Source organism: Panthera leo, chromosome A2, assembly GCF_018350215.1.
Source record: "Panthera leo isolate Ple1 chromosome A2, P.leo_Ple1_pat1.1, whole genome shotgun sequence".
Classification (NCBI taxonomy): Eukaryota; Metazoa; Chordata; class Mammalia; order Carnivora; family Felidae; genus Panthera; species Panthera leo.
This window is the reverse complement of record NC_056680.1, coordinates 114,322,210-114,349,173: the sequence shown is the minus strand read 5'-3', so window position 1 is coordinate 114,349,173 and position 26,964 is coordinate 114,322,210. Positions and strand designations below refer to the sequence as shown.

The following is a 26,964-nucleotide window of genomic DNA, read 5'->3' as shown; positions in this document are numbered from 1 at the left end:
ACTTAAAATCTGCCTCAGTTTATTCATCTTCATAATGTGGAAAATAGCTACACTGTGAGGAGTAATTGAGAAAATATATGTAAAGTGGTTAGAACTGTAATATATTTTATGAAAATTAACTTAAAACAATTCTCTTCTATGGGTGGATGTGTGACTAAGCATCCACACATACTTAGAAAAAAACTCGAGGGGTGCCCAGGTGGCTCAATGGGTTGGGCGTCTGACTTCGGCTCAGCTCATGAACTCACAGCTCGTGAGTTCAAGCCCCACGTCGGGCTTTGGGCTGACAGCTCAGAGCCTGGAGTTTGCTTCTGATTCTGTGTCTTTCTCTCTTTCTGCTCCTCCCCTGCTTGTGCTCTCTCTCTCAAATAAATATTTAAAAAACAAAACTTGAGCTACCATTTACAGAATTATGAAAGTAATCATTTTAGAGCGTGTAATTCAGTGGGTTTCTGCATATTAACAAGACTGTACAGCCATCACCGCAAATTCCAGAGCATTTTCATCACTCCAGAAAGAATACCCTACCTGTAAGCAGTCACTCCATTTCTCCTTTCTCTCAACCCCTGGAAAACACTGGATATATCTCTATGGATATACCTATTTTGATAAATGGAGTTGTATAAATATGTTACCTTTTATGTCTGGCTCAACTTGCACTTAGGGTAATGTTTCCATGGTTTATCCATACTATAGCAGGTGTCTGTATTAATTTCTTCTTATGGTTGACTAATAAATACTCCATTTGTATGTAAACCCTACATTATCCACTGGGGTTGCTTCTCCCTTTCAGCAATTGTGAACAATGCTTGTTAGGAACATAGGTGTACAAATAGCTCTTTGGGTACCTGCTGTCAATTCTTCTGGGTATATATCCAGAAGTGGAATTGTTGGATCGTGTGGTAATTCTGTTTTTAATTTTTTTTGAGGAACTGCCATAGTGTTTTCCATAGAGGATGCACTATTTCACGTTTCTCCCAGCAAAGTATGAGAATTCTAATTTTTTCACATCCTTGCCAAGACCTCTGTTATTTTCCTTAAAAAAAAAAAAAAATGATACCCATTCTAATGGGTGTGAAGCAATCTTACTATGGCTTTCATTTACATTCCCTTAATGATTGGTGACATTGAGCATCTTTTCATGTGACACATACTTGTAAAAACATTTGGAGAGACGCATCAGACTGAAAGTGATTTCCTTAAATGTTTGGGGGAAGTAACTGGTTTAGAAGCAGGTGGTCAAAAGGGACCCTAACTTTATGTTACTTGGAGTGTTTTACAAGTATTGCTGTTAATAAAATGTAGAACAAATTAATGCTGGTTAATACTTTAATCTGATTGAGATATATAGAAATACAGTATTTAGCACTTGTAACGAGGGCTACGTAGTCTTGTTGACCCTTGGGGTTGATAAAGTTCTTTTGTATCAAAGGCTGATTTTCATCTTCCAGCATTGAAAGGATTGAACTGGCTTCAGTATGTGTCACTATATTTTATTTTGTGTGGGGAAAATGAGGCAATGTAGTTGACCAAGTGGTTAACAATGTGAGCTGTGGAATCTGACAGTGGGGGTTTTAAATCATTTGTCTATCACTTAACTACCCAAGTTGAAACACTGTTAACTTCCCCTTGTCATAATTAACGCATCTATTAAATGAGATGTTCCCTTATGGGATTTTGTGGAATGAGATGAGTTAAAATAGATAAAATATTTAAGACAGTGCTTCTACTGGAAAGCACCCAAATGTTATCAGCCATAATTCATTACTGAAAGAAGGCCAGTGTAGTTGGAGAGAGTGGCATTAGATGATGAGCATGTCACACAGGGCCTTCAGGGCACTTGTTAGGGATTTTGGATCCTTTCCCCAATACAAAGGGAAGCTCTTAGAGTTAATAGTAGGGTGTAAGTTGATTAGCTCAACTTTTAAAAATCAGTTTAGGGTAGTACGGTCTAGTAGAAAGAAAATGCAGACCACTTAACGCAATTTAAAATTTTCTAATTGCCGTGTTGAGAAAGTAAAAAGGAAAACAGGTGAATATTAACTTTAATAGTATTTTAATATGTCTGAAATATTACAATTTTAACATGTAATCAATTATTTAAAAAATTGAAATATTATGTATTTTGTACTAATCAAATGTGGCTAATCCACTTTTCAAGTGCCCAGTAGCCACATGTAGTCAGTGGCTAGCACACTGACAATACAAGCCTCACTGTTTGAGAACAAACCATTGAAATCAGAAATGAGTATGGAGAGACGATCTTGGAGCATTCTACAGTAGTGCAGAGAGGTAGGTCATGGAGGCTTGGTCTAGTGTGGCAGAAGAGAGCAGCATGCAGGCCCAGAGCAATGTGTAGGTGGACTTTTACTGATGAGCTTCTTGGGGATGAGGTGAAATTTTCGAGGCTTTAAAGCAAGGTTTTTGGTATTTGTAACTCTAGACGGGGTCACCATTGGCTCTAAAAGGTAGGAACAGGAGAAGTGAACACAGCATTGGGTTTGGGCATAGATGTCCAATCATAAAGTCCAGCCCGGTAGGAGCTCCTGAGGGCTTGTCTTCTCTGACTTTGAGCTCTGTGTGTGTCTTTGGTAACCTGGCCTTTTGTCTCTCTTAGTTGCTCTGATCACATGATTTTATAAAATTCTAAATTACTGTTTCTTCCTCATGTTAGGGGATCTAACTTGCGGAAGTTGAGGGTGGCTAGAAAGTTATGAGTTTGCTCTGTGTGCCTCTAATGCTGGGACATTTTTGTGGGATGATGGAGGCAGAGATGCCCTCTGGGTTTTATCAGTGATAAAGATGTTTGCAACATGACTTGTGAGGTTGTGGAAGATTGGGTCTGTGTGTGTTGGCCTTCTGAAGTTGAAATTTGTTTACAGAGTTGGATGTGAGAAAATGGTTTGTTACTCAAATAAGTATGATGATAACAGTTTAGGGAAATTTACATTAAGGTGGATCTTTTTGTTGTTTCTTTTAATAGAGCAGGTGCAGGAGGGGCAGAGGGAGAGAGAGAGAATCCTAAGCAGGCTCCACACCCACAAGGGACCCAACGCAGGGCTCGATCTCACCTTCATGAGATCATGACCTGAACTGAGATCAGGAGTTGGGGGCTTAACTGGCTGAGCTACACAGGCACCCCACTCCCCTCAAGGTGGATATTTCTTTAAAATTTTTTGTATCTGTATTTTGTACCAATTTTACAAACGTTTTGGGGTACCTGTAACATAGAGGTGTTCTTTGTTTATTAATGTAGGTAGTCTTCTTATAGATGATATAAAAGAATAAAATTACTGGATTGGTTTTAACCATAAATAGCAACAAGTTATTGTTGACCTGTAGTTGAAGGAAGTTCCCTTGACCTCCACATGCCTGGCTCCCCAGAGATTATCTTGTGGAGGTTTTTTTTTTTCCCCCTTGCTCTTGTTGAATAAGGAATAGTTAAAAATAACTTCTTTCTGATAAGCCCTCCCCAAAGTCTGAGCCTAGTTTTGGTATTTGGAAGCTTTATTGGTGTGTGAGTGTGGATGCATGTCCATGTATTTCGGAAGGTGTATAGTAGGGCAAGAGAGCATTAAATACCTGCTTTGAGTTTTAATTTAACATTTTTTAATGTTTATTTTATTGATTTTGAAGTTTATTTATTTTGAGAGACAGAGCGAGTGCGGGAGGGGCAGAGAGGAGAGAGAGAGAGAGAATGAATGAATGAATGAATGAATGAACCAATCAATCAATCAATCAATGCTAAGCAGCAGGCTCTGCACGGTCAGTGCGGGCCTGATGCGTGGCTCGAACTCACGAGCCAAGAGATCATGACCTGAGCTGAAACCAAGAGATACTTAACTGAGCAACCCAGGCACCTCTTTAATATTTATTCTTTTTTTTTAAAAATTTTTTATGCTTATTTATTTTTGAGATAGAAACAGAGCATGAGAGGTGGAGGGGCAGAGAGAGAGGGAGACACAGAATCTGAAGCAGGCTCCAGGCTCTGAGCTGTCAGCACAGAGCCTGACATGGGGCTTGAACCCACCAGCTGTGAGATCATGACCTGAGCCGAAGTCAGACACTCAGCTGACTGAGCCACCCAGGTGCCCCTGTTTATTTTTAAGAGGCAGGGGGAGGGGCAGAGAGAAAGGGGTACAGGATTCGAAGCAGGCTCTGTGCTGACAGCAGAAAGCTTGATGTGGGGCTCAAACTCCTGAACCGTGAGATAATGACCTGAACTGAAGTCAGATGCTCAAAGGACTAAGCCACCCGGGGGGCCCTAACTGGTTTTTATAATGGCTGTGGCTTTATAGTTCTTTATCTTTTTTATATGAATTCGTAATAAATACTTGTTTGCTTATATCAATCACTATAGACTTCTAAAGGAAGCTGGAATTAGTTTCCTTTGCTCTTAGACAAAAACTATTTTGTGGCTTCTTTTTTAACCCTTTAGTTTTTGTTGTGCCTCACTGAGCTAAACACAGTTCTCAGATAACAAAGACATGGTCCCTTTCCTTATAAAGTTTATTTTTTAAAAAAATTTTATTGCAAGTACATAGTTTCTTTTTAGAAAAAAAAATTTTTTTTTGAGAGAGTGTGTGCAAGGCCGGGGGAGGGGCAAAGGGGTGGGGGAGAGAATCTTAAGCAGGCTCCATGCTCAGCGCAGAGCCCAATAAATGGGGCTCAATCTCACGACCCTGGGATGATGACCTGAGCTGAAACCAAGAGTCAGACACTCAACTGACTGAGCCACCCAGGAACCTCTCCTTCTAAAGTTTAGAGGCTAGTATAGCTCTTTGTGGAGGAACCACAATGAAGGTGGTGGGGCATTTCTAGAGGCAATTTAAGAGAAGAGATTAGTGCACTAGACTGTAACCCCAGCACTGTCCCATCATCTTTTGAAACGCATGAAGCAAACAAGGAGGGTTTAGATTCTATTGTTGTATCATAAATAGCTTAAGTATGGAAGTCAGTATAACCGTTAGGAAAAGATTATTTGTGACACACCTGACAACTGATCACATCACTATGGTTAATAATGACTAGTCTAGTGGGAGAATGAAGATCAGTGAAGAGATTATAAAATGACACTGCTTTCATTTATAGGATTAGGTGAGCTCAGGTGCTATGGAAACGAGGGTGCTTTACTCAGTCTTCAGGGTGTGACTGGAGCAGTAGGTGTGTGGGAAGTGTATTGAAGATGATGGGAGAGGTAGGCAGCACCAGATCACTGATGATCTCCTGTACCAGGTTGAAGTTGTGACAGTTTCTGTCAGTAGTTTGAAGCCACTGAAGAGTAGTAACTTGTACCAGGAGAATAGTCACGGGGTGGTGGACCGGAGGTAGGATACCAGTCAGACTCTCAGTTCAGATAGTTCAGAGCTGATAGGACCTCAGGAGCAGCGGGTATAAAGAATAAGTAGTCAGCAGAAGGTCTGTCTGCAGAGCATGAATTACTCCACGCCCATAGGGGATCAGCTGAGTCACAACTAGTTTCGTTGGGGCAAGGGTGGTGGTGGTGGATGTGGTGCTGCTGTGGCAGATGAAATCTGATCATGTGTGAGACAAAGATCGTTTTTCAACTATCTTTATCTCAGTGTTTTGTGTATGTATAGACCAGCCTACTAGATTGAAGAGGGGCATGAAGAAACTTACCTTGATAATGGTGATGGTCTCAGGAGAGTATACATAATGGCAAAACTGATCAAATTTTGTGCAGTTTATTACACTTCAGTATTCTTCAGTGCTAAAAAAAACAAACAAACCAAAACCTAGGCTATTACCTAATAATACTGATCTTAGTTATTCTTTAACAGCTTTAATGAGATATAATTCACATACAGTTCACCCACTTAAAGTGTGTTTTTCAGTGCTTTCTAGTATAATGGATAAGTGCAACCATCACCATAGTTGATGTTGAACCTTTTTAATTGTCTCAAAAAGCAACCTCTTCTGCTACCACCCTCTACATTCCCACTCACCAGCGCTATGCAACAACTAATGTACTTTCTGCCTCTATAGATTCCCCCCCCCTTTTAAATTTATTTATTTATTTATTTATTTATTTATTTATTTATTTATTTTTTAATTTTTTTTTAACGTTTATTTATTTTATAGACAGAGAGAGACAGAGCATGAACGGGGGAGGGTCGGAGAGAGGGAGACACAGAATCTGAAACAGGCTCCAGGCTCTGAGCTGTCAGCACAGAGCCCGATGCGGGGCTCGAACTCACAGACTGCGAGATCGTGACCTGAGCCGAAGTCGGCCGCTTAACCGACTGAGCCACCCAGGCGCCCCTAAATTTATTTATTTTTGAGAGAGACAGAGACAGTATGACCACTGGAGGGACAGAGAGAGAGGCAGAAAGAATCCCAAGCAAGCTCCATGCTGTCAGCCCAGAGCCTGACATGGGGCTCAATCTCACGAACTGTGAGATCATGACTTGAGCGAAACCAAGAGTTGGGCACTTAACCAACTGAGCCACCAGGTGCCCCTAGATTTCCCTTTTCTGGATGTTTCCTAGTAATGGAATCACTTAATACGTATTTTGTGTGTGGGTGTGTGTTATTGGCTTCTTTTACTTAACATAATGTTTTCAATGTTCATTCATGTTGTAGCATATGTCAGTACTTCATTCCATTTTGTGGCCAAATACTATTCCATTGTATGGCTGTACTACATTTTGTCTATCCATTCATTAGGTGATGAGCATTTAGATTGTTTCCACCCTACACAATTGTGAATGATCTTAATTCTATGCAGCTGTGTGAAGGGACAATGCTAATCTTTGCATTTATCATGAGATTCTATTTCTGCATTTGGAGGAACTTTTTTTTAAAAAGGCTGAATATTTGAGATTTAATTTTAAGTCCTAAATATATAAAAAAGGGACATTCCACTAAGACATTTTCTCTGGGGCTTTGTTTTGATGCCTTCTTTCCCCTCCAGTTGGAATTTAAAACTTACTGAAGCAGAGAGAAATGTTTCCTTTCTGGCTTGAGTAAAATAATTTCATTTAGGACTGGGAATTTAAGAGATTTGTGGAAACGTTGGAAATGGGCAATGGAAGTTTTTATTTTATTTTTTACCTTTAGACAAGGCTGTTTAATTTAAAACATTTGTAGCCGAAATAGATGGGAGAGGTAGAAAATACAAGATGTTCTAACACCTGAGAGGAGACCAGAACCTAGGGGGTGGGTGGTTTCAGTGACAGATAACTGGAATGTCTGTCTTCCTAGTTAATGCAGGGTGAATCAAAATGTCAGAACTTATCAAGGGTAAGTTGTATTTACTCTTCGAGTGGGTTGAACTGGCATGATCGAATTCAGTAGTCCTGCTTGACATAGCACATTCAAATAAATGACTAACTAATAGACTGAAGGGAAACGGGTTGCTATAGCACTGCCTAATCATTTGGGGGATGGAAACCCTTTTGGGATTTGGAAATCTGATTGGGCTATTAACAGTCCTTCCTCCATCTCTCACTTGTGATTAGCCCCCCAAATTTTTGTATAAAGCTTTGAATTAAAACAACAAAGACCCATTGAAATCCAAATACAGGTTGTGTTGTTAACTTGTTTCTTAACTAGTACTTCTTAATTATTGATGTTGGGCCTGGGTTTTTTGTTTTGTTTAAGTTTATTTATTTATTTTGAGAGAAACAGAGACAGTGTGATTGGGGAAGGGGCAGAAAGAGAGAGGGAGAGAGCCAGTGTGGGAGCTGCTAGATGCGGGACTTGAACCCACGAAGCCCTGAGCCAAGAGTTAACCACTTAACTGACTGAGCCACCCAGGCACCTCTGATTGGTTTTGTTTTGTTTTGTTTTGTTTGTTTTGAAGGATTAGAGTTTTGTTTTTTGTTTTTGTTTTTGTTTTGTTTTTGTTTTTTTTTTTTTTTTTGGTTTTTAGAGTCAGTTTTATTTAAGTATAATTTACATACAATAAAATTCACTAATTTTATTATAATTTACATATAATAAAGTTCACTAGTTTTAGGTTGTAGTTCCTAATTACTTTGATAGAGATGTTACACATTTTAACACATCGTTGACAACCAGTAGCATTTATTATAGCAATAGAAGGTGCAACTACAAGCAATTTTGGTATTTTTTTTCTTTCTTCTTCTTTTTTTTTTCTTTAGTAAACTCCACAGCCAACCTGGGGCTCGAATTTATGACCCCGAAATCAGTTGCATGTTCTACCAACTGAGCCAGCCAGGTGCCCCCAAGCAATTTTGTTTTGAACATATTACGCTTTCTACAATATATGCATTGAAAATTTTGAGGTCTATTTCCTTGATTTTTGTAAGTTAAAAAAAAAGTATTTATTTTATGCCTGTGTATGTGTATATATTCTATATTTAAATATAAATATATGTATGTATATATATGTATAGTAGTACAAGTTAAGGTGGTATAAGCTAAACTATGTGGAGACTAATGTATTACTGAACAAATTGTTTTTAGAAAGAATTAAGAATGATGTTTTATTTAAATTAACATTAAACTGGCATTCACTCCTAATGCCTACACTCCTTCTGTATCACTACCACCACCATCTCCACCTTTTAGAGTGCCTTCTACTTAAAAGCTAAATCTTAAATACTGGATTTACCTTTCCTGCTGCTTTACTTAAAATGGAATGAATTAAAGTGCCTTGTTAGAATTCTGTTAACTTACGTACCATAATTTTTTGGTATTGAAAAATTTGTGATTTAAAATTATAGGTTGCCTTAAAAAATGTTTTCAAAGGCATTATATGCTGCTTATTACCTCTTTGGATGGCATTGTGAGAGGTGTCCTGTTTTTTGGCCTTTATAAAATAGTCGGTGATCAATACTACATGCACAGGAAATTCACCTGTAAACCACGTAAGCACTATTATAAAGAGTATTGTTTCTAATAAGCTATACTAGGATTTCCTCTGGGTAAGTGTTCACTTCACTTATGAACTATTTAAATATCTTTTTGTGCCTGTACATTCTAGGCACTAGGGATAGTACAAAAAAATTCCTGTTGATGCAGACTGTACATTTTAGTGGCCAAGACCCAGCAAATGAAAATTTATGTAGTCAGCTAAGTAGTCTGAATTAAAAATAAAATATTGAGCTTTATGACTTAATAATAGCTATAATTAGAGACAAAGATTAGTGTGCTTCTGTGATAGGCCCCACTCAAAGGGAATTCACCACATCAAAATTCACCACATGCAGTATAAAAATAGGTAACTATTCCATTAACAAATAAGTATTTACCCTATTTTAAAATGGGGGAAAAAAATTGAAGCTCACCCCTAGACAAACCTTGCTATAAATTTCAAACTGGAATCTGTAGACAAAATAAATGCCTGAAAGATACCACATGAGATGAACGTTTGTTTAGAAGAAATTGCATAAAGTTGGGAATTAACATAAAAATTTATTTAATGTGTTTCTCACTGGTTTACTATGTTCTTGGAGGCAGAAAACATTCTGAAGGGGCTGTCCTTTAATTTTGCAATTAAACTGATAAGTGGTTCACTATAAATTAATAAAAACTTGTTTTACTTTTCAAGAAAGACTTTTTACAGTTCTTGGAAGCTAAGGACAGTCAAATTTGGTTTATACTGATGAGACGATGAGATGTACATCTACATTTTATACTATAAAAGAATTTAGTTACTGTTTTAACAGCTTCTCTTTAGAATAACATGCTCAGAATAATGCAACTACAGGAAAAATGGTAAAAACATAGTTTCAAATTGTACATTTTCCAACAGTATTAAATTAATTTCAGGTCATTTAGGCTAATCTTTAAGACAGGTAGAATATCAACTATTCTCTTCATACTACCAGTCTGCCTTGAGAGTAGTCTGTTCTGATGTGCCCATAGTAGCTGTAAAAGGAAGTTCTTTGAAAAGGAACATTTTATTTGGGGCCTTGTCTCAAATGATGATGTGTTGATAAATGTATGAGAATTACATGCTTCTTTATTCTCCAGCCTCAGGAATCAGGCGGTTATGGCTTTGAACACCTTGCTGAGCCACTTAACTTCTTGTTTCGCCAAAGGAAATGAGGTTAAAGTCAGGGATCTGGAAGTAGGCAGGAGAGAGAAGCCCTCTACGAACTTTCTATGGTGCCCTTCCCTTGCTTCTTTAGTCCCAAAACCCCAGTTAATTTCTTTTTTTTTGGCTCTTTTCCATCACAGTTACTTTGTGATTTTAAAACCTATTTCTGCCCTTGTTAATAACTTGGGAAATTGAAAATTTGTAATTTTTTCTCCCCCTCCTGATAGGTGCTGGATAGTTTACTAGTCCAGTATGGAGTGGTGGAAAGCTGTGAGCAAGGTACATGTCTTCTCAATTGCGTTCAAATTTTTAAAAGGAAGGAAATAGAAAGAAAACTAACTTTTTTTTTCTTCACTTTTCTCTTCCTCTAGTGAACACTGACTCGGAAACTGCAGTCGTAAATGTAACCTATTCCAGTAAGGACCAAGCTAGACAGTAAGCAGTTTGAAACTTTTAATCTATACGTAATAACTAGGTTAAGTTTAGTGCTTACATTTTGGGCTGTTGGGTAGCAGAAATAAATTTTATTTTGCACAGTTTGACCCTGCAATTCTTTTTAAATTTGAATGTCTAATAAGAATCTGTATTAGTAAAGTTTTACTACATTTTTCATATGTCTTTAATGCCAATAATAGAGTGGTATTGTATGACGCTGCATTACATCCTATTTGCAAAAAGCTCTGGGCCTGGGTATCCTTGCCAAATTACGTAAAGACTTGTTGTGCTTATTCATACATAACATTGCTATTTTATGTAAAGCTGGTAAGTTGATCATGTGTTAAACTACCACCGGTGTTAAATGTTAAGTTTTCTTGGTCACTGATTTTTTTTTATTGATGACAATTATAATTTAGGAGCATGCAGACATTGGATCAATGTAATTTGCTTTTTGATTTGAAAAACATATTCCAATGCAATTGAGAGAGGCAAAACTTTGCAGATCAAAAAATCTCCCCTAGGAAAAGATAATTCTGTAGGCTTGGGAGTGATCTAATGAACTGGCTGAGCACTAGAGAGAAAGTGAGGATGCCACACACACTGCCTTGGATAGAGCTACTCAGAGCACAAACATGCCTAGGAATGGCATGCAAGTGCTGAGTATCAATAGACCATGGAAGTCTTAACCACCTCCAGATAAAGTACAGGCAGGAACAGACTGCCTGTTGTCTCTGTGTGGAAAGGTGAGAGGAAAGACCATGCTGGCTGACCCTGAGCCCTAAAAGGAAAAGATGAAACCCCCTGCAAGGGTGGGAATAGAGCTAGGTTACCAAAAGTAGTACCCACTCAGGGAGGGACTATGAAAGGAAAGATAGGGCTGGGGAGATGGAAATTTGCATAACCCAAATGGAGCTTTATTTTTTTAAATGGTGATATTAACATGGTTCAAAATTTTACAAGGTGCAGAGATGTATACAGTGCAAATCTTCCTTCCAATATTGTCCCCAATTACTTTGTTTCCTTTCTCAGAGGTAACTAACAACACAGAAGACAGATGTGTGAATATTTCCTCCTTTTTGCACACATGATACCTTAGGATTTGACTGTATGGATGTGGAATGACTTAGTCCCAAAATGGGTATTAAGTTGTTTATTAAATTTTTAGCAGTTATGAACAGTGCTATAGTGAATCCCTTTTTGCATGTCATTTTGCATATATGTGAATATCGCCTTAGGGTTAAATTCCTGGAGTTAAATTTACTAAGTCAGGATGTATGTACTTTTTTGTTGTTGGATACCGAAGCTGGCAAGGTAGCCTTCATAGAGTTTGAACTACTTTAAATTTTCATCAGCACCCTGAAAGTCCATTTCCCTTTATTCTCCCTAACATGGGGCTTCATCAGACTTTGCTGATCGAGGGGATTCACCTTTAATGTTTTAATAATGAAACTTTGGATATGTTTAAAGGTATATTATTTTTACTTCTGTTTGTATCCTTCCTTCATTTGAAAAAATTCAAGTTCATAGAAGGTGTTTGGATATTATAGAAATTATGATGCAAGTTGTAAAACAAACTTTTTCTTCAACCAAATCATGTTAGGGGGAAAACGGGAAAGTAGATTGGGGTATCAAAGTGAGGGCAGTAAGAACGCAGAAGCTCCATTTTTTCTTCTATACTTCAGTCTTTACAAAGATCTGTAATGAATACTTGGTAGAGTCATCTCTCTGTTACACAGAATATATGAGATAACATTCTAAATCTAAGGATATTCAGAGATCGAGGCCTTTCCTAGTTGTCTTATTTGAAAACTTATGTGAGGCTAGGTAAAGGTGGAAATACTTAATACTTTTTTTTTTTTTTTTAATGTTTATTTGTTTTGAGAGAGAGCACAAATGAGAGAGGATCAGAGAGAGACAGAGACAGAATCATAAGCAGGCTCCACACTGTCAGTGCAGAGCCCGTCGCAGGGCTTTATCTCACTATCTGTGAGATCATGACTTGATCCAAAATTGAGTGTTGGACACTTAACCAACTGAGCCACCCAGGTGCCCCAACAGTTACTTACTTATAAGGAGACTTAACTTACATAGCTTTGAAGAGACATAGAAGGACCTTAAGTAGAGACAGGTTGACATTTAGCACTCCCCTCCCCCTTAAAAAAATTCCAACTTCTTAAGAGTACAAGCACAAGAAGTGTAGACTGGCTAGTCAAAGCAGAAGTACTGTGGACATTAATCTTAACATGACAGCAATGTGAATGTGGAGACATTTTTTTTAATCTAAAGATACTTTGTAGTGGTTGTTAGAAATTGGCAGGGTCCTGTTGATCCCAAGGAGGGAGGAAAAAATGTTTAGGAATTTTTAATGTAGGTAGTTAGGTAACCTAAACAAATAAATTGGACAGTTCAATGAGGGAAGTAGTCACCATATCCCTTATTCTAATAGTTAATCAGGTAACATTTATTGATTACCAGCTATTGACCAAAAGATAGGAATGAATAAAGGCAAAGTCCTTGACCTCAAGGATGGGCCTCCCTGTGACAAAAGTAATGGAAGGGGATCACCTGATTTTAATTCCTGACCAAGTTGAGTTTCTTTATAAGATATTGGGTTTTCTCCCCATCAAGAATTCCTGAAATCAAAGAGAATTAGAAAACAATTGTGTATTTAGAGAAAGTTAATAGTTTTAAAAAATGGACAAAACCAATTTTGTGAAGCAATGCTGTGAAGATTGTCTATTAAACTTCTTTAGTAAGTTTTGAAAAAAGATGTGGAGTACATTCTCGTTCTGTGAGAATTTTATTTGAGAGACATTGGATATAATGGAGAAAGTATGGATTCTGGGGTCACAGGACTCTGACTATAACCTTCTCTGATCTTTAGTTTTCTCAGCTGCAACATGAGAATTGACAAAAACCAAATATATTCATGCATATACACATCATACTTACAGAAAATGGTCTCATCAAATGGCCTGGCACATAGGCACCCAGTAAACAGGACCTCACATTCAGCCCTCTGGTTCTGGGTTGCTTCTAGAGTAGCTTGAAGTGGTTTGAGCTGGGGAAGGTTGGTCCCTCTAGGACTGGCCCCACTGAACCTTGGATGCCTGCTCTCTGGGCTCTAGCATGACTGTCTGCTGCTTACACTAGCCTGGCATGATTTCTCCACAGCCTTTCCTTGGCATCCATCTGAGCTCACACCTTCAGGTAATCAGAGCTGAATTGATAATCTCATTTGACTTCTTTCCTTATCATCTGTTACTCAGAGTCCACGTAACTGGGATGTGCTTATGTGGTATGAGTAGAGCACAGAGGCTAAGAGGATATATTCCGGGAGTCCAGTTCCATAGAATGGACTCTGCACCACCACTTTTCTCGCTGTGACTCTGGTCAGATTAATCTGTTTGAGCTCACCCCAATCTTGTAAAGGGGGAATAATTACAGTCCTTAGCTAATGAGGCTGTTGAGAAAAACCAACAGAATGTCTCCAAAACAGAACTGGCCACCGACACTCAGGAATTCGCATCCTAGTTGAAAAAGGTCTGTGACTGCCTCTTTATTACTGAAACCTCTATGGTTGCCACTTTTAAGAGGATTCTTCAGTAAGGCTATGTCTCTAAAAATTTAACATGGAAATCTCTGCCACCTTCTGGCTAAGAAAAATGAAGGTTAATAATTAATACATTACTAGGAGATACATATATTTGTTTTAATCTTAAGTCTTTACTGATTCGTTAAAATAATTTTTAAAATGGGTAAAAAATGAGGAAAACTTTTAAAAAACCATTAAAAACAGAGGTACATATTTTAGTACTGTTCCTTAGAGCAAGACAAGCTCTAAGATCTCTAGATCTGGGTCTCTAGATCACTTATTTCCTCTGTGTTCTGGAGACACTTAGATAACACAGTCAAGGACAGACCTTATTCGAAGGTTTGTAATGTGTGACAAAAAAAAAATAACCCTTCAGAATTTGTAGGCATTTAGTTCTTATGCTTTCTTTTCTTTAGGATTTTTTAAAAGTTTTTGTTTGTTTTGTTTGGTTGTTGTTGTTGAGATAGAGAGCAGGAGCAGGGGAGGAGCAGAGAGAGACACACACAGGATCCCAAGCAGGCTCTGCACTGTCAGCACAGAGCCTGATGTGGGTGTGAACTCAAGAACCTCGAGATTATGACCTGAACCAAAATCAAGAGTCGGATGCTTAACCGACTGACCACCCAGGTGCTCCTAGGGTTCTTATTTCTGATGTTTATTTGTTTGTTAGAGAATAGGAATACAGTCTATAGTTTGAAGCTGTCATTGCAGATGCTTTACATCCATTTGAAGGAGTTTTTGAAATAATATGACTGATGGCTAAGGGGGAGGAAATTTTATCTTTATGAAAATTATGTAAATAGAAGGTTTTGGGAAAAGAAATGACTGATGAAGCAGTGAGACAGTGGAATTTCTTGTCATTTTGCCATTCAGAGATAACACTGTTAAATTTGCCATCAAGTTTAGTAGACATTGTCCCATGTCCTAACTTAATTAAAAAGTGACAAAGGTAATTTTGTAGAGTTTTGCAGATTGTCTTGCCATTAACTGTATTTATACCATTTGTAATCTCTGTGTATTATTTTTGTCCCTGCTGCAGTCTTATGTATCTAGTCCTCTACTGCACATCTAGGTTGCTTGCAGTTACCTTTCCCCTTTTAGAACCATTTTAGTAATAAATGCCTTTGCAGATAAATATTTAGGTTGCATCCCTGCAATGTTATTACCAGATATTTAGTAATTCAAAAAAAAAATTTTTATGTTTGTTTATTTTTGAGAGAGCACAAGCAGGAGAAAGGCAAGAGAGACAGGGAGACACAGAATCTGAGGCAGGCTTCAGGTTCCAAGCTGTCGGCACAGAGCCCAATGCAGGGCTTGAACTCACGAAACTGTGAGATCATGACCTGAGCTGAAGTTGGATGCTTAACCAGCTGAGCCACCCAGGCACCCCAAAGTGTAGTAATTATTCATGAATTGTGCCTCAAACTCTTATACTTGCTACAAGGAAAAAACAGAACTGTGTGACTTTTTCATAACAGCTAAACCTCATTTTGTTAGGAACTGTGTGATATACAATAGTGAGGTCTGGAATTTTAGAGTTGAAGGAGACCATAAATCTAATCTTTTAGTTTTGTCAGCGAGAAGGCTAATGCCAAACAAGAAAAAGACCTTTCCAAGTTACTTGGCTACTTACTGTTTAAGTTGAAATAGAATTCTGGTCCCTGGTCGATCTTCCTTTGTACTGCTCAGAACTGTATGTATTTTGGACAAGATGAACTTCTGTGGGCCTCAGTTATTCTTTCTCTCTCTTCCTCATCATTGACTTAAACCACTTAGTCTCTCTCTCATGGTCTTTTCAGCTCTATGCTGTGACCCACCCCGGTAAACTTTTTATCCATACAACTAAGTGCTACCAGCTAGCAAAACTACTTAGGACCTTCTGAATAACCCTTAAAACCACATCAGAGCAGTCTTGTAATGATGGGAAACAGGATCCTGAGTAATGTACTTGTTGGATAAACATCTTTGAGTTCAGTTGAACTGAAATACATGTGTTTTGAATAATTATGATAATTGTTTATCACACATCTTACATATATAGTAGGTTTGGTGAAAATATTATAATGTTGGCCCCATGGACTCGGCAGACCACCAGATGACATAGCTGAAATTCAAACTTCAGGCATAAAAAGACGACAGCAGTTGACCTAAAATTCAAACACTTAGAATCTTTAATCATAAGGAAGCCATTGCTCACAGTTAGGTTACTCCTAACCCTTTTTGGCTGTGTCCAAGTTTGGAGCACTGTGGTTTGAGGGGTCCAGGATTCTATTTAGTTGGCAATTAGACAGTAGGATACACAGAGTATGTGCTGAATGCTTCCTGCTGGGAGCAGTCTGAGTCTGGAGTGTTTGAGACCTAGGCCGTACACAGATTTACTGGAGCCCTGTGCTGTCTGGCTTTCTGAGTGAGAGAATTTTTCTTGTTCCCTCTGAGAAAAATCTCCTTTTAAAGTAAAACATAGAAGTTTGGGAGTTATTTTCTGCTAAGTTGAGAGAGTGGTTTCTTGGGGGCCATACAAGTATAGATAGCTCTATACTTAGAAGTGGCTGGTAATTTACATATATATAATATATATATAATATATATATATAAATATATATAATATATATATAATATATATATAAATATATATATTATATATATATTATATATATTTATATATATAATATATATATAAATATATATAAATATATATAATATATATATAAATATATATTATATATATAAATATATATATAAATATATATAATATATATATAATATATATTAATATATAATATATATAATATATATAAATATATAATATATATAATATATAATATATATAATATATATTAATATATATAATATATTATATATATAATATATATTATACACACACACACACACACACACACACACACACACATATCTGTTTAGCCCCATTAGAGAAGGGGTCTATGTCTATATGGTCCTCTCTCTCCAAAAATCAATTCTTTACCTTTTTTTTGTAGCATTACTGACTTATTTCCACAAATTTTACTTATTTTCTTCTGAAGCTGGCAATACTCAAGTGTATAGTGGGAAAAAGGGTATTACAGCAAACTATATTGCCTTTTGCCCATAGATAGCATTGATTCGTTCATTAGGTTCAGCTTCTCTTAGGTTTTAAGAACCTTCAGTGATCTATTTTACCATGGCCTTTGAAAAGGTTTAAAGTTGCTTTGAATGAATACCTAATTGGTTGAAACTTGGGCAGTTCCAACTTTTATAAGTTTACATCATAATTGTTCATAAAATTTCTCAGCTGTTATAATCCTTTAGAAATAACCAAAATATTTTATGGTCCTTAATCCACATTTTCCTTAAGAAAAAAGAGGAGAGGGAGAAGGAAAGGGACAATGTATTAAGGTTCTGTTACAAAAGCATTGATAAAAGAATTTGTGCTGTGAACCTGCCATCAGCCTGTGAAACTCAAGAAAAGAATGTCCTGTGAAATAGAAATCACTGAGAAATATTCTAAGATATACTGTATTTGGGGGAAAAAAGCAAGACCTAAAACTATATTAACTCAATTATGCTTTTACTTTGTAGGCATTTTAAAGTAATTTTTAATTAAAAAATGAATGCGCAGTATTATTGATAATCTAGAAGCCACACTCTGTTCTTTCTTCTGTGTGTGTTCAGATATGTATGTGTGTATTTGTGGGTATAATTCATAAATTTTCTTATTTACCAGTTTTATTGAGAAATAATTGACCTACAGCACTGTGTAAGTTTAAGGTGTAGGCACAATGATGTAAATATATTATGAAATGATTACCAATGTAAATTAGCTAACACCTGTCATCTCATACACATTTCCTTGAGATGAGAATGTTCAGGATCTACTCTTGTAACAACTTTAAAATACACCAAAAGCACAGTTAACTGTTACTGTGTTGTACATTATACTCCTAGTACTTACTTATTTTAAAATTGGAAATTTTTACCTCTTTTTAAAGATGTTTTAAAATTTTGAGTATAGTTGACTTACCAAGTTATATTTGTTTCAGGTTCAGTTATGCTTTTAAAGAGGGCACTGAACACAGACACACATGTATAAACATATGGAAAGTACTGGTCCATTTGCAGATGTTATCATAGTTAACAATGATTCTGGGAAGTGTCTGGGGTGGGGGGTGGTGGTGATGGGGACAGACAAAGCTCTGTTCGATTGTGATCTCTTACGAGTTCACTCATGTGCTAGGCACTGTGGGATAGCCATGAAACAGGGGATTCAAGTAAGAACAGAGGGCAAAATTCTGGGTCCTGAGAACAAGCAGCATGCCTTGTCTGGTTGCGTAGGCCCATCTTGCAATTCCGTGCTTCTGGTGCCCTTTTTGGTGCTAGGATCATCATCATCTTCTTTTTTTCCCCCTTTCCATTCACGTCAGAAACTGAATCTGCAGATAAGGAAGGCAGTATGTGAACCAGAAATGATAACTCTGGGCAACTAGAGAGAAACTGCTTCATTCCTGTTTCTTTGGTTTTGTTTTTTCCCTTGCCAGGGCTGAACTCCGTGCCCATTGGGACAGAATCTGAGCAAAGAATTTGAAGTAACCCTAGAGAAAAAGTGTGGGATCTTTGTTTTTAATTTTGTTGTATACTGGGGAGTGTATATTCTTAGGAGTATTTATGTGCTTTTGAAATCTTGGCCATATCTTTTCTATCAATTTTTTTGTTGAGTTATCCGCTTAGAAAATAGGTAAGGTACAACACAAAAATGTAGATGAGTCTCATGAGATGCGAGACATGATACTATATAACGTGTACTCATATGTACTTACTTGTATAGAATTTTGAAACAGGCAGAATTAATCTATGGTGTTAGAAATCTAGGGGAGGGGAAATTACTGAAAAATGCCCTGGTGGGGCATTTGGGGCATTGGGGCATCCTAATTCTGGATCTGGATATGTACATTCACCTCGAGGTGTATGCTTAAGAGTGGGTACTTTTCTGTAATGAGGTTTAAAAATGAAGAAAAAAGTAGAGCTTCTCTCAAAATAGAGAGATGGGTGGGTAAATGGATGCATGCATGGATAGATAGATAAAGTAGAAAATAGCTTCATTTGCTTTTTTTGATTCACTAGCACCCCTGCCTCTGCCGCAAATCAGATCATAAATTCCACAGGGTCAGGAACTGCTTTTTTCTCAGACTTGCCCATGAACTGCTGAGAATTTATTGACTGACTGATTAGCCTAAGTATTAATTTGTATGTGTCTCCCATGAGTGCTTTAAGGATATTTGTCCTGCAATTCTTAAAATGTTTTAATATTTTTGTTTTTCAAGAGGGTGAAGTGGGGGATGTACATATTTCTAACATCTTTTCCATTCTGATTTGGAAAAACCAGACAAGACAAAGACTGTCCACTCACTTCTTTGAAATTTAGGTACTCATAAGCTGTTATTAACCTCATGGGTAATACCATTTTTTTTTTTTTTTAACGTTTATTTATTTTTGAGACAGGGAGAGACAGAGCATGAACGGGGGAGGGGCAGAGAGAGAGGGAGACACAGAATCGGAAGCAGGCTCCAGGCTCTGAGCCATCAGCCCAGAGCCCGACGCGGGGCTTGAACTCACGGACCGTGAGATCATGACCTGAGCTGAAGTCGGACGCTTAACCGACTGAGCCACCCAGGCACCCCGGTAATACCATTTTTAATCAAACTCTGTTGATTAACCTTTTTTATTTTCTATTTTTCATTGGTAAGTGGCAAATATGTTCCCTTTGGAAACTTGGTCTTCTACGCGTGCGCGTGTGTCTGTGTGTTTGGGGGTTGGATTGTATGTGTTCGGAGTTTACTACTCAGTGGCTTTGTTCAGAATTTTTAGAAGTGGTAATCCAGAGTGGAAAGAGATGGTTATTGCTTTGCTGAAAGGTTTATATATAACTCAATTTCTCTTCCCATACTCTGCTCCTTGTCATCTTCCAGAGCTTTAGACAAACTAAATGGATTCCAGTTGGAGAACTTCACATTGAAAGTGGCCTACATCCCTGATGAAATGGCTGCCCAGCAGAACCCCTCACAGCAGCCCCGGGGTCGTCGTGGGTTTGGGCAGAGGGGCTCATCGAGGCAGGGATCTCCAGGATCCATCTCCAAGCAGAAACCGTGTGACTTGCCTCTGCGCCTGCTGGTCCCTACCCAATTTGTTGGAGCCATCATAGGAAAAGAAGGTGCCACCATTCGGAACATTACCAAACAGACTCAGTCAAAGTGAGTATTGGTGAGGCTGCAGTGGATGTTAATATTTTCCCCTTTGAATTTTAATAACAGTAAGTTCTGGTACTTGATGTCCTTCTGAGTGTGGCCATGATTCCTCCTTGTACAGTATTTGGGAATCTGGAAAAACCTTGTGATTTGATAATCTGAGGCAAAACCTTAATCTCAAAGAGAACTTCAAATTTGCACACATAAATGGAAAACAAATGATACCTAATCCACTTCTGATGAGGGAGGCACTGGCGAATAAAAGGGCCACTACTTGCCTATTCTCTACTCCCCTATCCCTGTCCCCAGTCCTACCCCCAGTGATACCTGCCTTCAGTGTTTTTGGAAGTAATTTTCTGGGTCCAGTACAGAGGTAGTTTTTCAATCATGCTTTATGTCGGTAAAGAATCATTCAGTTTATGCTCCAAATTTATCCCATAATTAAGCCATGTGGTTGGATTAGCTTATTCTTTAGGATGTTAATTTGATAGTTTTAATATGCAAATTTTAAGGGATTGGAGATTGTCCATTAAACATTGGAGCTAGCTTTGCAGGAGTAGAAAGCAAGAGCTGTGTGTTTTTATTTATGACGGTAGCCCCAGTGCTGAGCACATTGTCTGCTAGGTAGAAGACTCTCATATTTATCAAATGAATGACATGACTGTATGTAAATTACATTTAGTGCCCTTAAAATACATCTAAGAGGGGCGCCTGGGTGGCTCAGTCGGTTAAGCGTCCGACTTCAGCTCAGGTCACCATCTCACGGTCCGTGAGTTTGAGCCCCGCGTCAGGCTCTGGGCTGATGGCTCAGAGCCTGCAGCCTGCTTCTGATTCTGTGTCTCCTTCTCTCTCTCTCTGCCCCTCCCCTGTTCATGCTCTGTCTCTCTCTGTCTCAAAAATAAATAAACGTTAAAAAAATTTAAAAAAAAAAATACATCTAAGATAGTCTTTAAAAGTTTCAGTGCATTATATGTTGATTTGCTTATTAACCATCCTGTTAGGCTCTATGTGGATCTTTTGACCCAAAAGAGCTTGACAATGAACTCTCCTCACCCCTTGTTCTGTAAAGTGCACTAAGCACCTCTCTGGGGACAGTGGCTGCCATAGTTTGTGCACTGGAGAGAGGTGGCTGTGTCATTGTACACAGCAATGGAAATGGAAATGTCCTTGGACCAGCTACGAAGATGAATGGATGATTTTGCGTTTTAAATTTGTAAGTAAAGTAAGGAAAATGACTTTATTGTATGTGGTCCATGGAGTTAAGCAGTCTTTCTCTGAAAGTACAGCTATGGTACTATGTAGGTCTTGATTATGTATGTTTGTTCCCCTGAGCTTAACAGGATGTTCATATTTATCGCAGGCACCATGCCAGTGTTGAACTAGCTGACTCATTTCTCCTGCAGAAGCGAAATGAGCTGTGTTTGGTGGGGTTGCATGCCCACTCTACCTGCACGGTGATGTCTGATCCTGCCCTCCCTCCCCCTGCTTTGAAGCAGGAAATGTGGGATACTGGTAACCTTTGTGTTAAACCAGTGGTCTTTGACTTCATAATGTTGGGAGTGGGGAAGTTTTAATCTTAAATTTGCCTGGTTTTAATATTGAAATGGAAGGGCTCCTTGCTTTCCTTTATCCACTGTTACCTGCAGAAACTAATTATTAAATGGTTTCCCTTCCTTGTCCTGGGGCAGATTAGAGTTATTCTTTTAAAGCTACTCATTTCCTTGTCAGAGGAAAGAGCTTCTATGAATTAAATTGAACTGTTTGTTTTATTAAGGCAGGAAGATGGAGGATGGAAAGGGAAGGGAAGCAATTTTTGTTATATCCGATGATTCATTTGCAGAGTTCTGCCAGTGGATTTAATTAACTCTTGGCCATTGAAACTAGTCATTATTAGATCTTCTGTTTCTGGAATGGTCTCAGAGGACTACCCTGATCTATAAAGCAATATTCCCTTCTCTCAGAGGATCAGAGTTTAGTAATCCTTAACACGGGTGAATGGGTGGAAATAAACTAGATTAACATTTTACCTACTAGAACATAAGCAATACTTAACAGTGATTGGGAATTGAAATAGTGGTTTGGAAAGATAGTTCCTGAGATTGGGACTTAACCTGAGATATTTTTTTAAATTATTTCTAGACAGCTCTTATTTGTTTAATTTCTACATTGCCTTTTTTTTTTAAAAGGTTCTGGAAATGTTTTTAAATTTAAGTATAATTAAGGTACAGTATTATTTTCAGGTGTATAGTACCATAATTGAGCAATTGTATACACTACTCAGTGCTTATCATGATAATATATTCTTAATATTACTCCTTTATCTCACCCATCACCCCACCTACTCATTGCCCTTTTAATTCAGAGATGAATCTTCAGGTTTCAAACATTTAGAAAAATGAAATGCAAACCTTGACGTTATTGGTGTGGTGAAGCAGCCGTTCTTAAGGCCAGGCGTTGTGTAGCTCTTCTAGTGTTTGAATGGCCAGAGGGACTCACAAGTATTTAATTTTCCCCAAACACACTTTTTCAGATAATTTTCTTTCTTGTACTTCTTAAACGACAGAAGACTCACTTTGTATTTAATTAAAAATAAGCGTGCACATTTTTAAAAAGGGGGCGGTTACCTTTCATCTTATCCCTGGAAGTATTGTTAAGTTGGGAATCTGTCTTTATAGGACTTATTCCTTGTATCTGCTAACATGGGTAGCTTTAAAAGAGAAATCCTAGGGTGCCTGGGTGGCTCAGTCGGTTAAGTGTCTGACTTCTGCTCAGGTCACTATCTTAGTTTGTGGTTTTGAGCCCTGCATCGGGCTCTGTGCTGACAGCTCAGAGTCTGGAGTCTGCTTCGGATTCTGTGTCTCCCTCTCTCTTCGCCCCTCCCTGGCTTGCCCTCTGTCTCTCTCTTAAAAGTGAATAAACATTAAAAAAAAAAAAAAAAACAAAACCAGAAACCTTATCATATGTATTGTTTCTTCTTTCATGTAAGATGAAGGACCTCTTACTGTGTTGGTAGCTGTAACTTCACAACATGTTTTTTAAATTATTTTTTTTACTTAAACTTTAACCAGTCCAGTATTGGTTTCAGGAGTAGAATTCAGTGATTCATCACGTATATACAGTACCCACTTGTGGCTCATCACCACAAGTGCCCTCCTTAATACCCATCACCTGTCTAGCCCATCCCCCGTCTAGCCCATCCCCCACCAACCGCCCTTCATCAACCCATAGTTTTCTGTCTGTCATTAAGAGTCTCTCATGGGGCGCCTGGGTGGCTCATTCAGTTAAGCGTCCAACTTCGGCTCAGGTCATGATCTCATAGTTCGTGAGTTCGAGCCCTGCATCGGACTCTGTACTGACAGCTCAGAGCCTGGAGTCTGCTTGGGATTCTGTGTCTGTCTGTCTCTCTCTCTCTGCTCTTCCCCCTCCCCCACTCGTGCTCTGTTTCTATTTCAATAAATGAATAAGCATTAAAAAATTTTTAAAAAAAGTCTCTTGTGGTTTGTTTCCCTCTGTTATCTCCCTGCCCCCTTCCCATACATTCATCTGTTTTGTTTCTTAAATTCTACATATGAGTGAAAATCATAAGGTATTGTCTTTGTCTATTGACTTATTTCGCTTAGCATAATACATTCTAGTTCCATCCACGTCATTGCAAATGGCAAGATTTCATTGTTTTTGATGGGGTAATATTGCACTGTGTATATATATACCACATGTTCTTTATCCTACATCAGTTGATAGATATTTGGGCTCTCTCCTTAGTTTGGCTAATGTTGATACTGCTGCTACAAACATTAGGATGCATCCATCAAATCTTTATTTCTGTGTCCTTTGGGATAAATACTTAATAGTGCAATTGCTGGGTTGTAAGGTGGTTCTATTTTTAGTTTTTTGAGGAACCTCCATACTCTTCGCCAGAGTGGCTCCACTAGTTTGCTTTCCTGTTACTTTGAAGTTGATATTCCAGACTCTGTAATTGTGAATACATGCTTACAGTTCTCCTTTTCTCCTTGTGCTCACTGTAAGAATCGATGTCCATCGTAAAGAGAATGCAGGTGCTGCTGAGAAGTCCATTACTATCCTGTCTACCCCTGAAGGGACCTCTGCGGCTTGTAAATCTATTCTGGAGATTATGCATAAGGAAGCTCAAGATATAAAATTGTGAGTAAAGAGGATTAAGCTGTGAAGAGGTTGATATTCATGCTGCTTTATTTTGGACTTCTATGACAGAATTCTTAGGCATTGTCAACAAACAGGGCAGTGCTGTCCTGAAGAGCTGTGGTGGTAGGTACTCCTGAGTTGGTTATAAAGTAGAAGTCTTTTAAGTATTTTATTTTCAATCATGTTTGGATATGGGGTGGTTGGTATTAATGGGGAGAGTCTAGCTGTAGGAGAAGGCACCTATGGGATAGGAAACCCACCTGAGAACCAAGAAATCTTGGGGTTTACCGAAAATGGGCCTCAAACCCTGACTCCCTTACTCGGAGCCCATGGGAGCTCTCTTCTTATTGTCTGCCCAGCCCTACTCTGCAGCAGCGGGGAGTATAGAGGTAGAGAAATCTCTAATCCTGTGCTAAGGCAAACTGGAGATTTATTTGGGTGTTTGAGGTTGAAACTCTAAATGCCTGTTCCACAAGAACTTTGAACAGAGGTTAGGTTCTATGCCACTTGAGCTTATAGTACAACACTCTCCTAAAAGGAGAGAGCTGACTAAGGTACTGGAGTTAGCCTGGGGACCTAATCACTAGCACTTAATTTGTAGGGACCTTTAATATGTATTAAATGTATTTTAGTTGTAAGATGTTACATGTAGCTTTGTTATAAGTTCATAATTCTTTAAAAAAAAAAAAAAAATTCGGAAAGGCTCACCATCCAGATAATGCCGGTGATATTTTTCAGCAGTGATATGTATCACTTGGAAATTCAGAAAGGTACACAATGAAAAGTGAAAGCCCCCCTTCGTGCTCTTATACTCTTCCCCTAAAGAGTAACCACCGTTGAGTTTCTTCTGTTTCCTTCTGTAAATTGTGCATGTATCTCTAGGAATGTAGTTCACAATTTATAATAAAATCCTATTGTTTTGCATTTGTACATTGTGTTCTGGTATTGGGGATTTAGGGATGTTGGTTTGAGTAAGAGGTGTTTTCAGTGAGCTAACAGAGTCTACCTTGGAAGATATTCCCTGAGATGCATGGAAGAAAATGGTTTTAAAAGTTACCTTCCAATACTTGTTACTGTTTTTTTTTGTCCCCTCTATTCATGCATTGCTAGAATGGAGGTCAGTGGACTTTAAACTCAACCTAGCATAATGCTTCCTATATCGTAGGTAAGAAGTAAATGTGTAATGAATGGATATTGTCTTTTTACCCAAGAGAAGGTTTACTTCTCCTGATTGCATGGCCTTTTTCTTTTTTTATTTACAGCACAGAAGAGATTCCCTTGAAGATTTTAGCCCATAATAACTTTGTAGGCCGTCTTATTGGTAAGGAAGGAAGAAATCTTAAAAAAATTGAGCAAGACACTGACACTAAAATCACGATATCTCCGTAAGTGCTGCCTTGCTTTCTTTGAGTTAGAAATTTTTCTAGCACTGTGAAGCTGTGGGTTGTGTATTATACAGAGCCGCTCCCATCTTTCAGGAGTCTGAGCTACCCTGTACCAACATACTTTTTTTTGTTTCTCCAACTTAATCTACTACCTACTATCTGTTTCTAACCCATATTGAAAGCATTATCTTTTCCTCCTAAAGAGGCAGAAAGCACTAAATACTTTACATTCATACTTTCTAGCTGAAGTCTTGGTCAAATTTACTGATCACTACTCCCACAGTTGAAATAAGTAACCCAATTTATTATCTACTGCTGTGTAACAAATTATCCCAACATTTGACAGCTTGAAACAATAGTAAACATTTATTGCTCACCTAGTTTCTGTGGGTCAAGAATGCAGAAGCAGCCTAACTGGGTGTTTCTGGCTTGGGGTCACTTGATGTTGCTGAGAAGTTCATGCTGACTGTTGATGTGAGGCCTTAGCACATGGTCCTCTCCCCAGGGCTGCTTGGGTGTCTTTAGGACAGTGGTAGCTGTCTTCCCCCAGAGTGGATTATCCAAGAAAGAGCAAGATGGAAGTGACAATGTCTTTTATAACACAGCCTCAGAAGTCACACTCTATCATTTTTCTAGTATAATTGACACAGGTCATCTCTATTCAGTGTGAGAGAGGACTGGGCCCACTGGGGAGTAGGTCATCTTGGAAGCTGGCTGTCACACCTTGGGTCTATGAATGCTCTGAAATTGTATGGAAAAGTTTCCCTTTCTGAGGGTAACTATTCTTTACATCACAGTACCCAAAAAAGATGAGGTGAGAGGAGATTGATGAACTAAGGAAAAATGCTAAGGAAAGACAGGCAGCATGTTCATGCAGCAAGGAGTTTTCAAAGAAGGGAGTGGTAGGAAATAGGAAAGTCCTGCTTGATTGTAAAAAACAAAAACAAACAAAAAAAACCCCACAGAGTGTCTTGAATTTTACACCCCAAAATGAGAGGGTTTTCAGAGAAAAAAATCTTAAAAGCTATTGTAAAGCAGCTATTAGAAAAAAGCTAATATAAAATGCTTGGCAGGGAGAGGTGGGTTGAGACCAGAGATGAGAAATACACTTTTTCAGTC

General features: G+C 38.2%; 1 protein-coding gene across 2 annotated transcripts in view; it reads left to right on the top strand.

Moving 5' to 3' along the window:
- IGF2BP3 (insulin like growth factor 2 mRNA binding protein 3) overlaps positions 1–26,964 on the top strand; it is a 155,321-nt gene that overhangs the window by 98,566 nt on the left and 29,791 nt on the right. For both annotated transcript variants that reach the window (XM_042920208.1, XM_042920214.1), the window contains 5 exons: positions 10,258–10,309; positions 10,402–10,465; positions 20,024–20,305; positions 24,326–24,460; positions 25,723–25,845. In XM_042920208.1, the coding sequence (XP_042776142.1) occupies positions 10,258–10,309; positions 10,402–10,465; positions 20,024–20,305; positions 24,326–24,460; positions 25,723–25,845 (656 nt within the window). The remainder of the gene's footprint in view (positions 1–10,257; positions 10,310–10,401; positions 10,466–20,023; positions 20,306–24,325; positions 24,461–25,722; positions 25,846–26,964) is intronic.